This window comes from Echiichthys vipera, assembly GCF_963691815.1.
Source record: "Echiichthys vipera genome assembly, chromosome: 4".
NCBI lineage: Eukaryota > Metazoa > Chordata > Actinopteri > Perciformes > Trachinidae > Echiichthys > Echiichthys vipera.
Window position 1 is genome coordinate 9,481,097 of NC_139829.1, and position 15,747 is coordinate 9,496,843.

Sequence of the window (15,747 nt, forward strand, 5' to 3'; positions counted from 1 at the left end):
ACTCTATTAGATCCTCAAGAATATCCTCTATATGAGATTGTACCACACATGCACCCTTTTACATATATAAAGGTGTGAAAACAAAAAAGAAAGGAATAATTTGACAGATAAGTAACAGTTCTTTACAGGAAGTGTGAAATGAGCACTTCAGGGAAAGCCATCACAGTGGTAAAGCTTGTTTTATGGGTTTTAGACTCCTCCAAAGAAAAGAATGAGGAAACTATGATGTACAAGCCAAATGGCATGGCGCATGTGATATCTCAAAGAGGCACACTAACAGCATCTTGGAACCATGACATTGAGGTTTAAACAAAACAACACACAAAACAAAGAATATCTATTATCCTGAAATCAAAAACAAAGTGTGACTTGTTATTCTATAGTGGATTAAAGTTCTTAACATCATCTGATATGAAATCTTAAACCTGAATATGACCTTTGTGTCAAAACCAACTTAAATGATGCAGCGCTGTTTGGACCGGACAGAGGACAGTTGTAAATTGGGTACGCGATGTGGTGAACCCGGGGAAACTCCAAATCAATGTCACGACGTCACGATCAATACAGTGAGAGCACTATTGGCTTTTTATGTGTATTGAGCAAGTCTGATGCAAAAATAAAAAAATAAAAAAAGCTGATGCAACTCCTGGAAACAAGGATCAACCGCTTATCTGGGGTCGGGTCGCGGGGGCAGCAGCTCTAGTAGGGGACCCCAAACTTCCCTTTCCCGGGCCACATTAACCAGCTCTAACTGGGGGATCCCGAGGCGTTCCCAGGCCAGTGTGGAGATCTAATCTCTCCACCTGGTCCTGGGTATTCAAGCTATCATTAAAATTAAATATTTAATATAATTGTGTTTCATGTCCCCTTGGTCCAGGGTCAGTGGGTGGGGCGGGCAGTGGGGGTGAGGGACTTGGGGAAGGGTGAGGCAGGATTTTTCATTTTATTTATCCATTTGATAGCTATTGTTATTTTGTTCAAATTGATTCTGTTATTTGTTTTGTTTGATTGTTTTCTCGTGTATTAGCGAGCCATCATTGTGTAACCTCATCTTATATCATTTATGGATGTATCAATAAAAGAATGTATCCCAAAGAAGGATTTGAGTAAACATTGAATTATATGTTAATGCTATTAAACTGTCCCCCATGCTGATAGAATATAAAAGAACAGAATCAAATGAAACAGTGTAGAGTATTGGATAAAAAAAGGACTTTTTGTTGACTTGAAACAGAAATTGACGCCAAGTCTTGATGGGAAAAATCCCACCTCAGAAGGAAGTTTTACACTGCAAGGTGAAACTTCAAATGCAAATTACATCAGCACGGCGACCAATCACAGGTCGTAAACACATTGCGTCAGAGCCGCTGGGAGCCTATCAGCTGTCACCACGATAGTAGAAAAAGAACGCAGGCGCAGCTCATCGTGTTCATCAGAAGAGAATCGCCGGGGATCGGGTAACCAGAGGAACCAGAAGGGTTTCTGCTGAATTCAAGCGAGGATACCCGACTATTTGTGATTTCAGACACCGCCAAGAGGAACTAACAACATGGTGGTGGTAGCAGCAGGGACCGGAGGGCCCCACAAATTGCTCCTGATATCCGGGAAACAGACCGGCTCTTCTAACGGCTCACAGCCGGGCTTCAACCGGCCCATCTCTGTCGTTTTACCGTCACCGACTCACAGCGCCGCGTCGTCGGATTCAGACTCCAACTCCTCCGCGGGGCCGCCCATAAGAAAGCGACAGAGGCTCACACACTTGAGTCCGGAGGAGAAAGCACTTCGCAGGTTAGTTTCACTTCCTTTACCATTATATTGAGGTTAAATCGTGTGTTTTTTTAAAGCCATTGTTGAAGGGGTTACCGGGGGCACGCCCAAAGATATTGATCTCTTTGTTGCACAACAGTAAACATTTGACGTTCTACGCAGCGTAGAGAAATGAGGTCAATGTTGCAACTCCTTATATTAAAAAGTAGGTCATATTAGCTGTTTAAAACTGCTCAGTGAAGGAGTTAATTTGCTTGTGTCACCTCCTGGACTTTGAACCATAACGTTAGCTTGTCAGGCTGATATCTGGGGTGATTTGAGTGTCCGCAGACCCGCCCGGCTCTGCAGTCATTACAGCAGGATACTGATATCCTGATCTGCCTGCGTGCGTGGCAGGAACATGGCCGGCGATTGCGCAGTACTATGAACTCAAGTCATGTCAGAGGGCTTAGTCAGCATCATGGAAAAAAATGTGCGTTAAATTCCTGTTTTTTTTCCCCCTCCTCCCCCTCTTCTATTTTTTTTCCTCCAGGAAACTGAAGAACAGAGTCGCAGCTCAGACAGCCAGAGACAGAAAAAAGGCCAAAATGGGGGAGCTGGAACAGCAAGTCCTAGAGCTGGAGCTGGAGGTAAAAAAAAAGATAATTTAAAGATGAGGGCATCCCACTTTACTCATGTCCCCACTATGCCATCTGATGCGCAAATCACACACCTCCCCTCTTATCACTGGCTATTCCGTTTGTAATTTCACACTACAATAATGATATTAATCAGGTGTAATTAAATCAGATGCATACCACCACACCCCTCCCCTCCCCCATTTGGTGCAGTCATACTTCTAGTTTTGGTCCACGCATCACTTCCCCACAAACGGTTGCCAGTTTCAAGTGCAAACATCTGTTCGATTTCCGTCCTGCAGAATCAGAAACTTCACATTGAAAACAGGCTACTTCGGGAAAAGTCGAGCGGCCTACTGACAGAAAATGAGGAACTGAGACAGAGACTTGGGTTGGACACCCTCGACTCAAAAGAAAAGGTAAGACCGTTGATGAGAAGTGTGGCTTGGTTTGTTGTGATGGTCAGTCTTTTGAGTGGAGTAACCTTAATTCACCCTCTTTTCTATTGTTTTTGTCACAGGTTCAGGGTTTCTTGTCCACCGGGAACGACGCAGGTTTGGGGATCGGGTCTTCTGAGTCCGCAGCACTCAGGCTATGTGTGCCTCCGCAGCAGGTGCAGGCCCAGCAGTCCCTAAATCTGAAGACTTCTCAATGGATACAGATGGTCCTGACACTACAGACAATGAGGTTAGTTTCTGATGAGGATTGGATGGGATTTTTTTTTTTTACGAAAAGACATGTCTTGAGATCTAAATCCTGTTTCTAAGAAAGCTCCGATCAGGTCATAGGCTACGAGGCTAATCTCCTGTTTTCTCTCCCCCCTCACTAGTCTGATTTGCTCATGGGCATTCTGGACATCCTTGACCCAGAGCTGTTCCTCAAGTCTTGTGAAGAGGAGTGCCAGGAGCCGCAGGTGCTGCTGGTCGGAGGGGGGGACCCAGTACCTTCCACCGCACCTGCGACTCTGGGGTCCCCATCAGTTAAGCTGGAGGCCCTTAATGAACTGATCCACTTTGACCACATCTACACGAAGCCCGTGGAGGAGGTGAGCGGCGGGCAATACGACGACTCCGAGGAGAGCGACACAGAGGAGAAGATTGGCGAGGCTGTCTTCCCCGTTGCCGACGTGGTGGTGATCGAGGAGGAGACCGTCTGCATCAAGGACGAGCCGGAGGAAGTGGTCATCCCCAGCTGTGACAGCCACAGTCAGGTGGATGACTTTTTCTCTGAAACCTCCTCTCCTGCCCTCAGCGGCCTGGATAAGGAAGCCTGCCTTGCGGACACCTACAGTGACTCCGGATACGAAGGGTCCCCTTCCCCTTTCAGCGGCATGTCCTCTCCCCTGTGCTCAGAGGGCACCTGGGACGACATGTTTGCAAATGAACTCTTCCCCCAGCTTATCAGTGTCTGAAGCAACCATCCAACCAAATAACTTATAATATAGACATACATATATATAAATAAGAGCTAATGTGTCATTTAATAACAACAGATACAGCACACAATGCTTCATAGTAACAAATAACACTTCTGAATCCACTCTTAAATAGGCTAAAGTTAAGCACATAATCTCCTGTTATTACAGCAGGTCTGTACTACTGGCGATGCTGCATTGACTCGTGGGAGATGGAGTTCATGACAGCCTATTTTGACATTTAATTACTACAGAGGATTTAAGATTGATTGAAAATCTTTCACTCACTGTTCAAGACACATGGGTGGAATCCAGTATTTCTGTAAATTGAATAGGGGGATGGGGGACAGATCATTTAAATATAATCTTTTTATTTATTTGTGTATTCAGCTTCGGAGTCCTTGTATGTCCACATGTAAAAAATGCTTTCTTCTAATTTTGTTGACGCTCTCCATGTAGTCTACTGCATTAAAAAACTTTTTGCATTGCATCTTGTCTCCTCGTTTAGTCATTGCAATGGCTTACACAGTTAGAACGAAGATCTTCAGGAAGCTGATCTATGCAATGTGTACATGATCATGATGTTTTAAAAACTTTAAGGAATAGATAATACAGGTAATGTTTAGCAATGTTTCACATTTGCTGGGTCCAGCTTCTCACGGGTGGCCTTTTACAGCTTTATATTGTAAACGACATCTCTGGATTTTGGACTGTTGGTTGCACAGAACCACCAATCTGAAGACTTACTGAGATTTTATCAACTACAGCAATGGGTGAGGAGTTGGGCTAAATCTGAGGTGTTGCAACATGATTAAAGGAGAAAAGAAATGTTACATAAAATTTCATTTTTGTCTTGACAGTACTGAAAGGCATCACTCCTAAAAACTCAACACTAAGGCCATAAGCTGAGATGATCACAAGTGTAGTTTATTAGATCCCCATTAACTACAGCATTATAGCAATCTTTTCCCTGGGGTCCACAAAACAGACTTGACAGTGACAATTATGTTACTGTTAAAGCAGTTAAACTACAGGACACTAGTCCCTTTTACAGATTCTCCACAGCCACAAGACACGTTAAAATAACCAAACTGACACGTTTAAAATGTAGTCAAACTAGTTTCTACATCTGTAGTCAAATAAGCTGTTTCACTAACGGTGTGTGACATGTCTCAGGAGTGCACTCCATTCATGCATGGCTCGGTACATGACCGCTGGCTTGATTGTTTGTCCAAGCTTAGATTAGCAGATATTGCTCCATTTGAAAGGCTCACAAGTGAGTTGGAAACTGCTGGACTAAGGAACTAACTCTAAAGAGCGCTTGACGCATTAATTAACTGTCAGCTGCAGCTCTAAACATGTTCTAAATGCTAAGACATCTTTAAAAAGCGTGTATTGTCTTTACAATTGAAATCCCATCAGCAATGAGATCAGTCCTACCTCCAGATGTGGTTGACATAACACATATTGGTATTAGGAGTATTTTCACAAAACAACTTTATCAAACGTATCTTAGACTCTCTAATAGGATCAATCAACATGCATAACTTAATCAAACAGTTATCTGTCCAACTCCCCCGTCCTCAATCTGTGAAATAATCTCACACGTGTGCACACAATGTTTATATTCCCTATCTCTCATGTGTCAGCAGAAACAACCTTGCTTTTCTGAGAAGCAGGCCTGTTTGTATTACATAACACTTCTAATGTAACAGAGTTTCCTGAGAGTCGAACCTGAGACGGTTTGAGTTTGTGGTTCCTGTTAGAAATGGGTCAGTGTAAGTATTGTTGTTGTTTTGGCCCGGTGTGAAGAGAATAGGCAGAGTGGGGAACACACCTTTCCCCTCAGGCTGTTCATCACAATGAGCTTTCTTTCTGCATGTTAGAGGAGACAGTTGTCCATTTCAGTTCCTGAGGGTGGGATTGGAATGACCTGCCCATTGAACAAGAGCCCCTCTGGAGTCCCTGTTCTATGGGCTGATTAGATCAGCTTTACACATGCAACACTGATGTAATTGATCTTAACTCTGCAGGGGGGGTGGTAAGCTTCAGCTGCTGTTCACTGATTATGCAAAGCTTTATATTAGTTACGTCATCTATTATGTTTCCCAGCATCTACTCTCCTACCTGACAGCAAATTATCTGGAAATCAAAACATCAGCAACTCGGCTATTTCACTGTATTCTGACTTCTATTTCGCTGTTGTAGCTGCTTGAAGGAAACCGCAGCAGCCTTTGACGTAGATGCACTTCACCTACCCCGAAAGAGTCTGGTGAGAAATTTACCATTTCCTGTTTCGTAGGTGAAAACCACAGCAAGACTGAATCGGCCCCACAGCTGCGGAGCTGAAACTGAGAAATATCTGCTGAGGAAGGATTTTCAATTTCAGGCTCGATTCCGGTTTATTTAGGGACAACAGACTCACTTCTGTTTCTACTTGGTGTGTGTGGTCTCATGGGCCCACTGGAAGTGGAGGGACTTTGTCTCTATAAGATAAGATTCTCGCCAGTCCAAGATTCCTGTCCAAATGCTGAGATAAAGCAACTCTTTATTTATTTATCAAATAACTGATATTCAAATCCTAAACAGTAAACCCAAGAACATTTTGGGCTTGAAAGTGCTGCTGGATGCTGTTACAAAGAGGTAAGCATTCATATGCATTCTTAAAAATTGCGTAAGGATTTATTTAAGAAGTAAAGTGACACGCTATTACCTCCAGCACCCACTCAACATCATCTGTGGACATCAAATAGTGTCATATAGATCTTGCTATTTGCCACATCTGGGTTGTTTGACTGATAATAATTTCAAGCACGTGATTCAGGACATCCCAGGTGAGTTCAGGAGCAGGGGGGCGCAATTAAACTGGAGCTGGCCAATTGTCTCACAGCAGGGGTGCGGAGTCTTTCAAGAGAAGGGCATCGTTTCTATTGTTCAGGCAGGAATTCAGCAAACGTAGCTGCATTTTTTTTTGTCAAAGAGAACGGGTGAAAAATGCAACTTTAAAAAGCATAATCACCTGTGAAACTGCAACAATGAACCAATCAGTGACAAGCACTACAGTCTGCTACATTACTCAGATTGTAAATCCTCAGAAGCATCAGACGTATGAGAGTTTGAAAAGTTTCTGGATTTATTGCTCTGATCATAGTTAATGGTAAACGGATTTAAAAGCAGATAAATAACTGTACATTAACTAAGTTGATAAATGAATTACAGAAAAATACACACTAACGTACAATAGTTTGCTTCACATCCAATAATTCTGTGAGTGATTATTTGATGATTGCCACCTGAATATGTGAATATATGAATAACGACTGTCTTCAGTGTGCATGTGAGATGTTTTGTGACCTAAAGATTGAAATTTATATTGATTATTGTTGCCTAAAACTTGAATAAAGACATGCTCCAGGTCAGTGTGTTCCTCTAAACCGGTATAAAACCAATCCGGTTCTCGATGTCAAAGTTCACGCTTAAATTAGAACCAGATTTGTGGTGCTAATATGACACTCTCGTCACCTATGCTCGGATCTGTATAAACCTCACCGCCAGCCTCGAGTTACAACGCTCAGCAGTATTATAAAGAGGATTGCTAAATGTACACTGGCAGCTGCTACTCCGTATGTAAATACGGGTTTTACAGTTGGAACTGTGAAAAAGTTGGAAGAGCTCAGTCTGAATTGTAAACAGTGTACACAAAATGTACATTTAAAGTGAGAACAACAGGGTCATTCTGCTCTGACACAAGAACAGAAACACTTCCCAACAAGGATTCAGAGAAGTACCTGATCAAACAGGATCCAAAGACAAAGTCAGTCAGGTGTAAAGCAAACAAAGGGGTCGAGGCAGCCATGTGACAGTTTTCTCATGTGAGAGGTAATGTTAATGGTGTTGCTGGGTGGGGGTGAGCTGGGGTCACTCTGAACCTCGAGGGCTGAGCGGCTGCAGTCACCTGACCCACATGAGGGATGTAAATGAACGACCCCCTTTGGCCTGCTTTATTAAAAGGGGTATAAGTGGCTGATCACAAGCTGGGGGGGAGGGGGCATAGCTTTGATATTTAGGGCACATTATCAATATGTATGTAATAAGTATGTTTACATGCACACTAATATTTCACTATTATTCTGAAAATGACAATATCCCAAATCAGATATGGGTCATGTAAACATCATATTCCAGTTGTATGTAGCATTTTCAGACAAGACATTTGCGATATTCTGGTATTATTAGGTTTTAGGAGCATTCTTTATATACATATATACAAACCCAGTCACCAGAATAAAATGTTGGCATTGTGTGTTTATAAATATCATCTGAACTGCAGCAACCCGCTCTCATTCCCTACTTTGTTACATACTTACATTTGATGCTCCACGGTCACAGTTTTAAACACAATTAACATTGTGAATTTAAACAAAAACGATTAACATTACTTAGGATTAGGCATCAAAACTATCCACTACTAACTACAACTACACTACAACTACTAAACCCAGGATCCTTTTTTGGGTTAAAATAAGTATGTTATGTGATTAAGTTTCACTTGGGACGGCACACAGCTGGACATGAACCACGGTCTACTGGGTGAAGGTCCGGTGTGTGTTTGACCCAATAATTCACACCTAAGCAGAGTTTGAGGCCTTGGTCCTTGTTAACTTCCTGTCAGTTGATGTCATTCACATTCTCTGCAACAGGAATCAAACTTGGACACATTTACAATGTTTATGTTTACAACTTTAAAAAGATCTATACTACGGCACCTGACTCTCGGAGCTTTTGCTATGAATGTGTAATATTAATGTTAAGTCAGTTAAGGACTGTGAAGGACAAAAACTGCAGCGTATATTCCGCTGTGCCGAAAAGGTGATCGGCAGCAACCTGCCGTCCCTCCAGGACCTGCACGCCTCCAGGACATTGAGGCAAGCAGAGAGGATCATGGAAGAGCCCTCCCATCCCGGACATTGACTCTTTAAAACATTCCCCTCTGGCAAGAGGCTGAGGTCTGTAAAGAACAAAACCTCACGCCACAAGAACAGCTTCTTCCCCTCTGCAACTGGCCTCTTCAACATCAATGCCCGGGTCTCCCCATTGACACACACTCTACCTCTCACTGTCCCCTGAGTTGTTTATGTTTATATGTTTGTTATGTGTATATTTGTATATTGGTATATTTGTATCTGCTATAAACAAAATCACCAGGTAAAATTCCTGGTACATACTTGGCAATGAAGTTGATTGTGATTCTGATTCTAATTAAAGCCAAATACGTCTCAATCAGGCTGGTAAACAGTGCATTCGGAATATGCGTCTCAATTGGGTTTTTATGCTAGTTTGGGACAGTTTACGGCCTCTTGCCTGTTCATGGCTTGCGGTCAGCTCTGAGCATTGTTGCACACTAACCAACCCACATCAAAAGAAAAGCCACATTTCTGGTCGGAAGGAGAAACACACCTACTTTCAAACATGACAAGACTTGGTTATCAACCGTTTTTTTGGATGCCCAAAGTGCAATGCCAACCTTTTCAAGAAGGTGGTTGAAGGATTGAAAGAGGTAGGCTGTGTTTGCAAGATTGAACAGTAAAACTAAAAGAATCCCATTTTGCATGGCTACGTAGAAACAGGAATATATGTGGAAAACTCAATTTTCATTAGGCTTGTGAACGGGTTAGTAACCGGAATATTTTGTCTATGTTAACGTAGTCAATGATTGGATTGGGGAAAAGTGAGTCATCGACCCCGTCATTGCCAACAAACAACATCTGTTCATTCACTAGCCTGTTTTAAAGGTGCACTGCTGCACTCAATCACCTGTTGATACACCAAGAAAAACAGGGCTCATGAATCCTGCTCTCTCTCTCTCCCACCCTACTTCAAAAGGCGTGTTTCTATTCTTATCATTTATGTCTGGCTTGTTTTTCCGGATTTTAGTCAGGTCGAACATTCCGAATGATCGTTTCACACGCAGCAAATCATTATAGAGAAGAGAAGCTGTCAATCATTGCTCTCTCATCTTCATCATTCTGCCTGAGATATTCTCTTCACTTGCCACAAAGAACCAAAAGAAAAACAATGCTAACACGACACGACCTCTCTCGTCAGTCAAATCAAGTCTTTCTTAAATCATCACTACTTAAATGTGCAAACAAGAAGCTGCGGACATATTGTGATCTATGACGCACACACAAGCATGCACTCACATGCAGATGCACACTTCACTCTTGTGCTCCGGCAAGGTGGCTTACTCTTGAGCTGTGAGAGAGATCGCTATCCTCGGTAACCACTGGCAACAAAGGACGGTCAGTGGAGTGTGTTAATGTATGTCTGATCCACGGCACTGAGCCAAAGCCCACTGAGAGAGAACAGTGAGGCTACTTATGGGAGTCAGATGTGTCCTTGAAAGTCAAGAACATCTAGTTCTAGTTGTTGTTGAACAGTTGTAGAACTCCATTTAAAGTTCCCATCCAGATACGTTAAAAGACATAAAAAGTACTAAGAATAATAAGTGTTTTTGCCACGTTTTTTAAATCACATCTACTCTACGAAAGTACAGAATGTGCAAATTGTTCACTTTCACACATGCAATTCAAACCTGAAATGATCTAAACATTACCCTGAGGGGCTGTATGTGAGAATGCAAGCGTCTAAATCAGATGGCTCAGACGTCAAACAGACGTTAACCTGCCAGCTCTGTAGTATAAAGCAATGTTCGACTGAGCGCAAGCGTGAGAATTCAAAGTGAGTGATTGGGCGTGTTGATGACCTTTCTATCAAGAAAACAAAACATCTAAAGGGTTAAGAAGCAGGATGATTTACACGTAGATGGCGACGGAAGAGTCTAACTGGAGATACGACAAGATTCAGGAACCTAAGGCCGGCACTGAAATTGTCAGGGGCGGCAAGAGACTTGGTTGTTAATGACCTAATTACCTACTGGCTATGTGACCGCGGTGTACCGGTAATCATGTCCTGCCTTCTTCACTCTCTACCCGGGCACCACCCCTCGCCTAAACAAAACAGAGTATTTCCAGGAAGTGAGGATGTGTCTGAGACGGACGACGTCCTGGAGTCCATATAAGAAAAATGGCTATGGAGGCTTCAAGCTTGTACATCCCCTTTGTATAAATAACTTGCCTTTTGGACCAGTAAGCTGGAATGGTTGTGATGTCACAAGCTCCTCATCAAACATACTTTTTAAAGTGTTATTCCGGCGCAAAGTCATCGTGGTGGTCTTTTTTCTCACTTACATATGTCAAATAAGCCACCGAGACAGTTTGTTTCATGTAACAGGTATGAACGGAGAAATCAGGGAGAGTGGCTAACAGCCAGACGTGGCTAACACTGATTAGCTCGGGGCAGCAAGGTAAAGGCATTAAAATGTCTTTTTTAACCACTAATACTGCTCAAAATAACACCAAACCTCTGCAGCAGCATGAAAAGAGTCCCTACACATAAAACGAAGCACCCACAATGTAGTCTTTTGAAAGACTTACATGTTGACTTACTTGGAAGACCAACTTACCTGCAAGATTAAATTAAGTGAAATCTTGTTTATCACTTTCTGTTTGTATGTAAATCAATTAATGGCAACACAAAAAGCAAAGACAAAAGTGAGACACTTTTTCAAATCAGTCAAGAAAAACAAAATCTGAGGTCAGCAAAGAGGAAGAAACCAGGCAATGACATTTTGTACAATGACTGACAGCAGGCTATCCAAGGCTTCCCAGAGTGAAATTTAATAGGCACAAGCTAATGCAAGCTGCGGGAGAACTGGCGTCACAGGTTACACAAGGCTTCATTGCCATGGTTTCATTTCCTGTACATGTGGCGAGCTTGCAAGAGGCAGCCCGTCTGCTGGAAGAAAACATTAATCACTGGGATTCTTCCTACACAGCGTGGCACATTCTCCCTTTGAAGCTCTCTCAGAGGCAGCGAACCCACGTAACAAAGATTCAGAGTAGATCAAGGGGGATTTAAACTGAGCAAATATCTCTTGATATTATCTGAAAGTCTTAAGCTCTCATAACCTTGACACAGCTTTGCGTTTTGCTCAATTTGCAAATATATAATTTAAATTCTGAGGTCCTAACTTTTTCATGATAGTTTCTCTTGCACAACTTTTGGATGGAAGTTCACTGCTTGCTCACTCCAGGCCCCTGAGGTTAAAGGCTCAAACCTCAGCCTGTGTCAGCCGGCAATTACAGAGTATGCTTAGAAATGATCACAAAGCACAGAAAGACAGGCATGCACACTCATATGCAAGCTCAGTATCAGCGTAATTCCTGTTTGTGATTTCATCTTTCATGTGTTTTCATCAGGACCACCTACGCGATCTGAGACAATAAACATCCTTAGCTGTCACAGTTTGTACTGTGTCTGTTGCAATATTGAACAATCCCGCAGTGTACTATGTGCGAGAGTCACAGATCAATAGTAGTGTTGTCGGGTAAAAAACTTTGTACTGTGTGTCAGCTCTCCGGAAACTCAAAAGGGAAACAACCTTTTGCATTATGTAATAATACACATTTTTAAAGAAGCCATGCTCTGTGAGGCTGTACTTAGGCACAGTGATTCTTTGAGCTAAATGCCACATGCTAACATGTTCACAAGGACAATGCTAACAAGCAGGTGTTTGGCAGGTACGTTAGCCATTGGTCTGTGTGTTCACACTGAGAAGTATGGCAAAATGCAGGGCACTATGGGTACCCAGATGCTGAACACATAACGGTCAAAAGTTGAGTGTTGAACGCTTTCCTTGTGTGAAGATGAACATACAGCATATCATTGAATTTTTTTTCACTCTGTTTTTATACCTACGCTTTTTGTACAGAGGTCTCTCCAGCCACCAGTCCACCACTATACTTGGTCCGTTTGTGGGACTTGAACCTGCGACCCTTCATTTCCCAAGCCAAGTCCCTACAGACTGACAGACTGAATCCGATTAAAGTCAAGAACATGTTCACGCTCTTAACATGTCAGCATGCTAATGTTTGCCAACTAGCTAGTATTTAACAGTTTAAACATTTGACCTGATGCTGACACTGGACGCTAAACAAAGTCAGAAGATCACCAAAGTTGTTAGGATTCATCGTCTCGGGACCATGAATGTCTTCATATTTACCTAATTCATCGAATACTGTTATTTCAGTCTGGACTTGAAGGGGTGGACCGACCGACTGACAGACAGACATTGTCACAGAGCCACTGGAGTCACAACGTTTTTAAACAGAAACACCTTAAATATCTTCCTTAGAAAAACATTTGCCATCATTTTAAACCTGCCACTGAAGGGAAATTGATACAAAATACAGGAATCCACTAAATTTACTTCATATCTTCACCCTGTTAAAATAATCGCCTAACTCATTTTTTCAAGTTTTTCAGGAAACACAAAAAACTTTACAGAAAGTGAAGCACACTTGACATAGGCCATTATCTTAAAGAGCTAAAATCACATGATCTGATCAACTTAGGATGTAGGCGATTTTACCACAGGTGGTTAGCGTCATAAGGCAAAAAAAAAACAATTTTGAAAGAAAATGACTTAGGCGATTATTTGAACAGTGACGATGTTCCAAAAACGACAATGTGATTAAAACAGTGATGGTCTGATGTTAAATGACAGCAGAACTTTCACCACTGTACTTACAACAGGTGGTTTCCCCCAGTGGCCTCAGCTGTAAAAGTGTCACATGTGTGTACTTTAAGCTAACGCTACATGACTATTTTGGTCAGCGGCAAAGACAACCTTTAGCCTAGCTTGTGTGACAAGTTACTTTGAACTTGGGCTTAATGACATTTGTCAAAGTGACACAGAAATCCAATAAATCACTATAGTTTTTAACCTGATAGACGTGTGGATCGCAATATTTGGGTAGAAAATTGGAAAGTGTGTGTGACTTTGAGAACAGCATATGCACCCCACACTGTTTGAGCAGTGATAAGAGAGTGTCTACATGTGCAAAGTGCCAGCTGTGGGGAATTTATCCGTAGGACAAAGGGCTAACCACAGGAACATGCAGGAAGACACGATACAGGGATTGATAAAAGCATGTGATGTAGCCTTTACAGCTTTAAGACAAGATGTATTTCCTATTTTCCAACATTCCTAGCAAGCAACATGACGATTATGAAGAACCAATGTACATATATAACAGTTTAAGTGGGAAATTCCAGGAGAACGACTGCACAAGTACCATAAGAGCAACATTTCACAACCCTTAATGTCTTACAACTCAGCTTTTTTTTTAAACCTAATAGTTTTGAGATACAGCTTTTTGGTTGCACAACGTTTCACTGTTAAGCAAACACTTCTTCTCTGTCCCCTTCCTTGCAGCCAAATTCAGTTTCATAACTACACAAGCATGGCGACGGCCGCTTCTGGTAAAACTGGAGAGTAAATATTGAATTTTCCTGTAGGCGGCTCGGTCGTTAAGCGTTTGATATGATGTGGGGGAAACAAGGACACAAGGTTTTTAAGATCAGAATGCCTACATGACTTCATCCTCATCTTATTCCTGAGGCAGAAAACTGTCATTGTCAATGAAACGTATTTTACGGAAAGGATTTCAGCCGCTGTTCATACTCCTGACTGTGTTTTATTCATGGTGGTGATCAGAGCTTACCTTGTTTTACTATTGTAATCATAACTAAGGCTTTCACAAAAATGATGCATAGATGCCCAAAATCCTCTTAAATTACAATTTCTAAATTTCATTGAATTAGCTTAAGTTGCTCTTTAATGTGTAGTATTTTATGCTGTGTGTGCTTCTTAAATTCATCTCTTCACTCGTAAAAAAAGTTCAAGAACTTCTTCTCTTTCTACTTTAAAAAACACGGGCACTTCTAAGACACTAAATCTAAAACTAAAACAAAGACTAGGTGGCAGATTCTTGACTCTACAGCAACTAATCTTCAGACATACAGTAACTCTGGGATGGACCACACCATGGGCTTATCCCAACACTCGATTTTGTGCCTCCTGCTTGTGACCTGGAAATCTATCTTGGGGCTCCATTGCATCTATTCTTTGCCTCCTCTGAACGCATCTCCAGTAGGTGGGACTAAGATGTGGAGGAGTGGAGACAGGGTAAGGTATCGAGGATGTACAAACTGGGAAATGAGAAAGGCCACACCAGCAGACCGGCCTGGCAATAGCAGCTGTTTTAAAAGACAATTCTCCCACGCAGTTGACTCAAAGTCCACCTGGTTTTTGCTGTTTGGCCCAATATTACAAGGGAAACACTTGGAATTTAGTAGTGTACTTTCATTAAGTTGGGGTCTTGGGACAAAAGATAAAAAGTCAGTTATGTGTCACAACCAAAAAGCACTGGAGCCTACATTTCACATGATGCAACTTAGAACCTCTGTACCAATAATGCCCACGTCTTACATCACACAGACTTTCTGTTACTTTCTGTCTTCAATGTTCGAGTAATCAGCTGCTGTATAGGTTTGAATCCATTTTGAGGCTAAAACCATCACACTTGGTGAAACTATTACAAAGATATATATACACATAAGTTTTAAACCCTTTGTAATTTAGACTCAACTTCTGCCTGATGGTACTGAAACATCATGTTTACGAATGCTTCTGTTTACACCAGCTTGCTCATGCTCACCACAACGAAGACTTCAGCTTCAAACCCTATTTCATATTTTGACTCGCAGCTATATTTATTATTAGCACTTTTATTTGTTATCTCCCACTTTATTTGGTCTAGACTTTGTGCTCTAGACTCTCTAAAGACCTGAGTTAGAAGTCAGAATGAAAGAATGCTTGCCCCCCCCCTTCATGTTTTTCCCCTAACGCCCTGCACCCCACCATCCCCCCTGCCCAGGGCTAAGTGAGGGGTGTGTGGGGGTGGGTTGAGCTCCGCTCCCAGACTGCGTGGCATTCCTGAAATGAGTGTTAGCTCGCTGCTGCCCCCATTCCCGATCCCACCC

The 15,747-nt window shown here is 42.2% G+C and overlaps 1 protein-coding gene across 1 annotated transcript; it reads left to right on the forward strand.

The window, feature by feature from the left end:
- Nucleotides 1-1,441: 1,441 nt before the first annotated feature.
- xbp1 (X-box binding protein 1) lies at nt 1,442-4,288 on the forward strand. The gene is made up of 5 exons (XM_083912168.1): nt 1,442-1,788; nt 2,300-2,396; nt 2,687-2,803; nt 2,905-3,075; nt 3,214-4,288. The coding sequence occupies exons 1-5, from the start codon at nt 1,550-1,552 to the stop codon at nt 3,793-3,795; spliced, it is 1,206 nt and encodes a 401-aa protein (XP_083768294.1). The 5' UTR covers nt 1,442-1,549; the 3' UTR covers nt 3,796-4,288.
- The last annotated feature ends 11,459 nt before the right edge of the window (nt 4,289-15,747 follow it).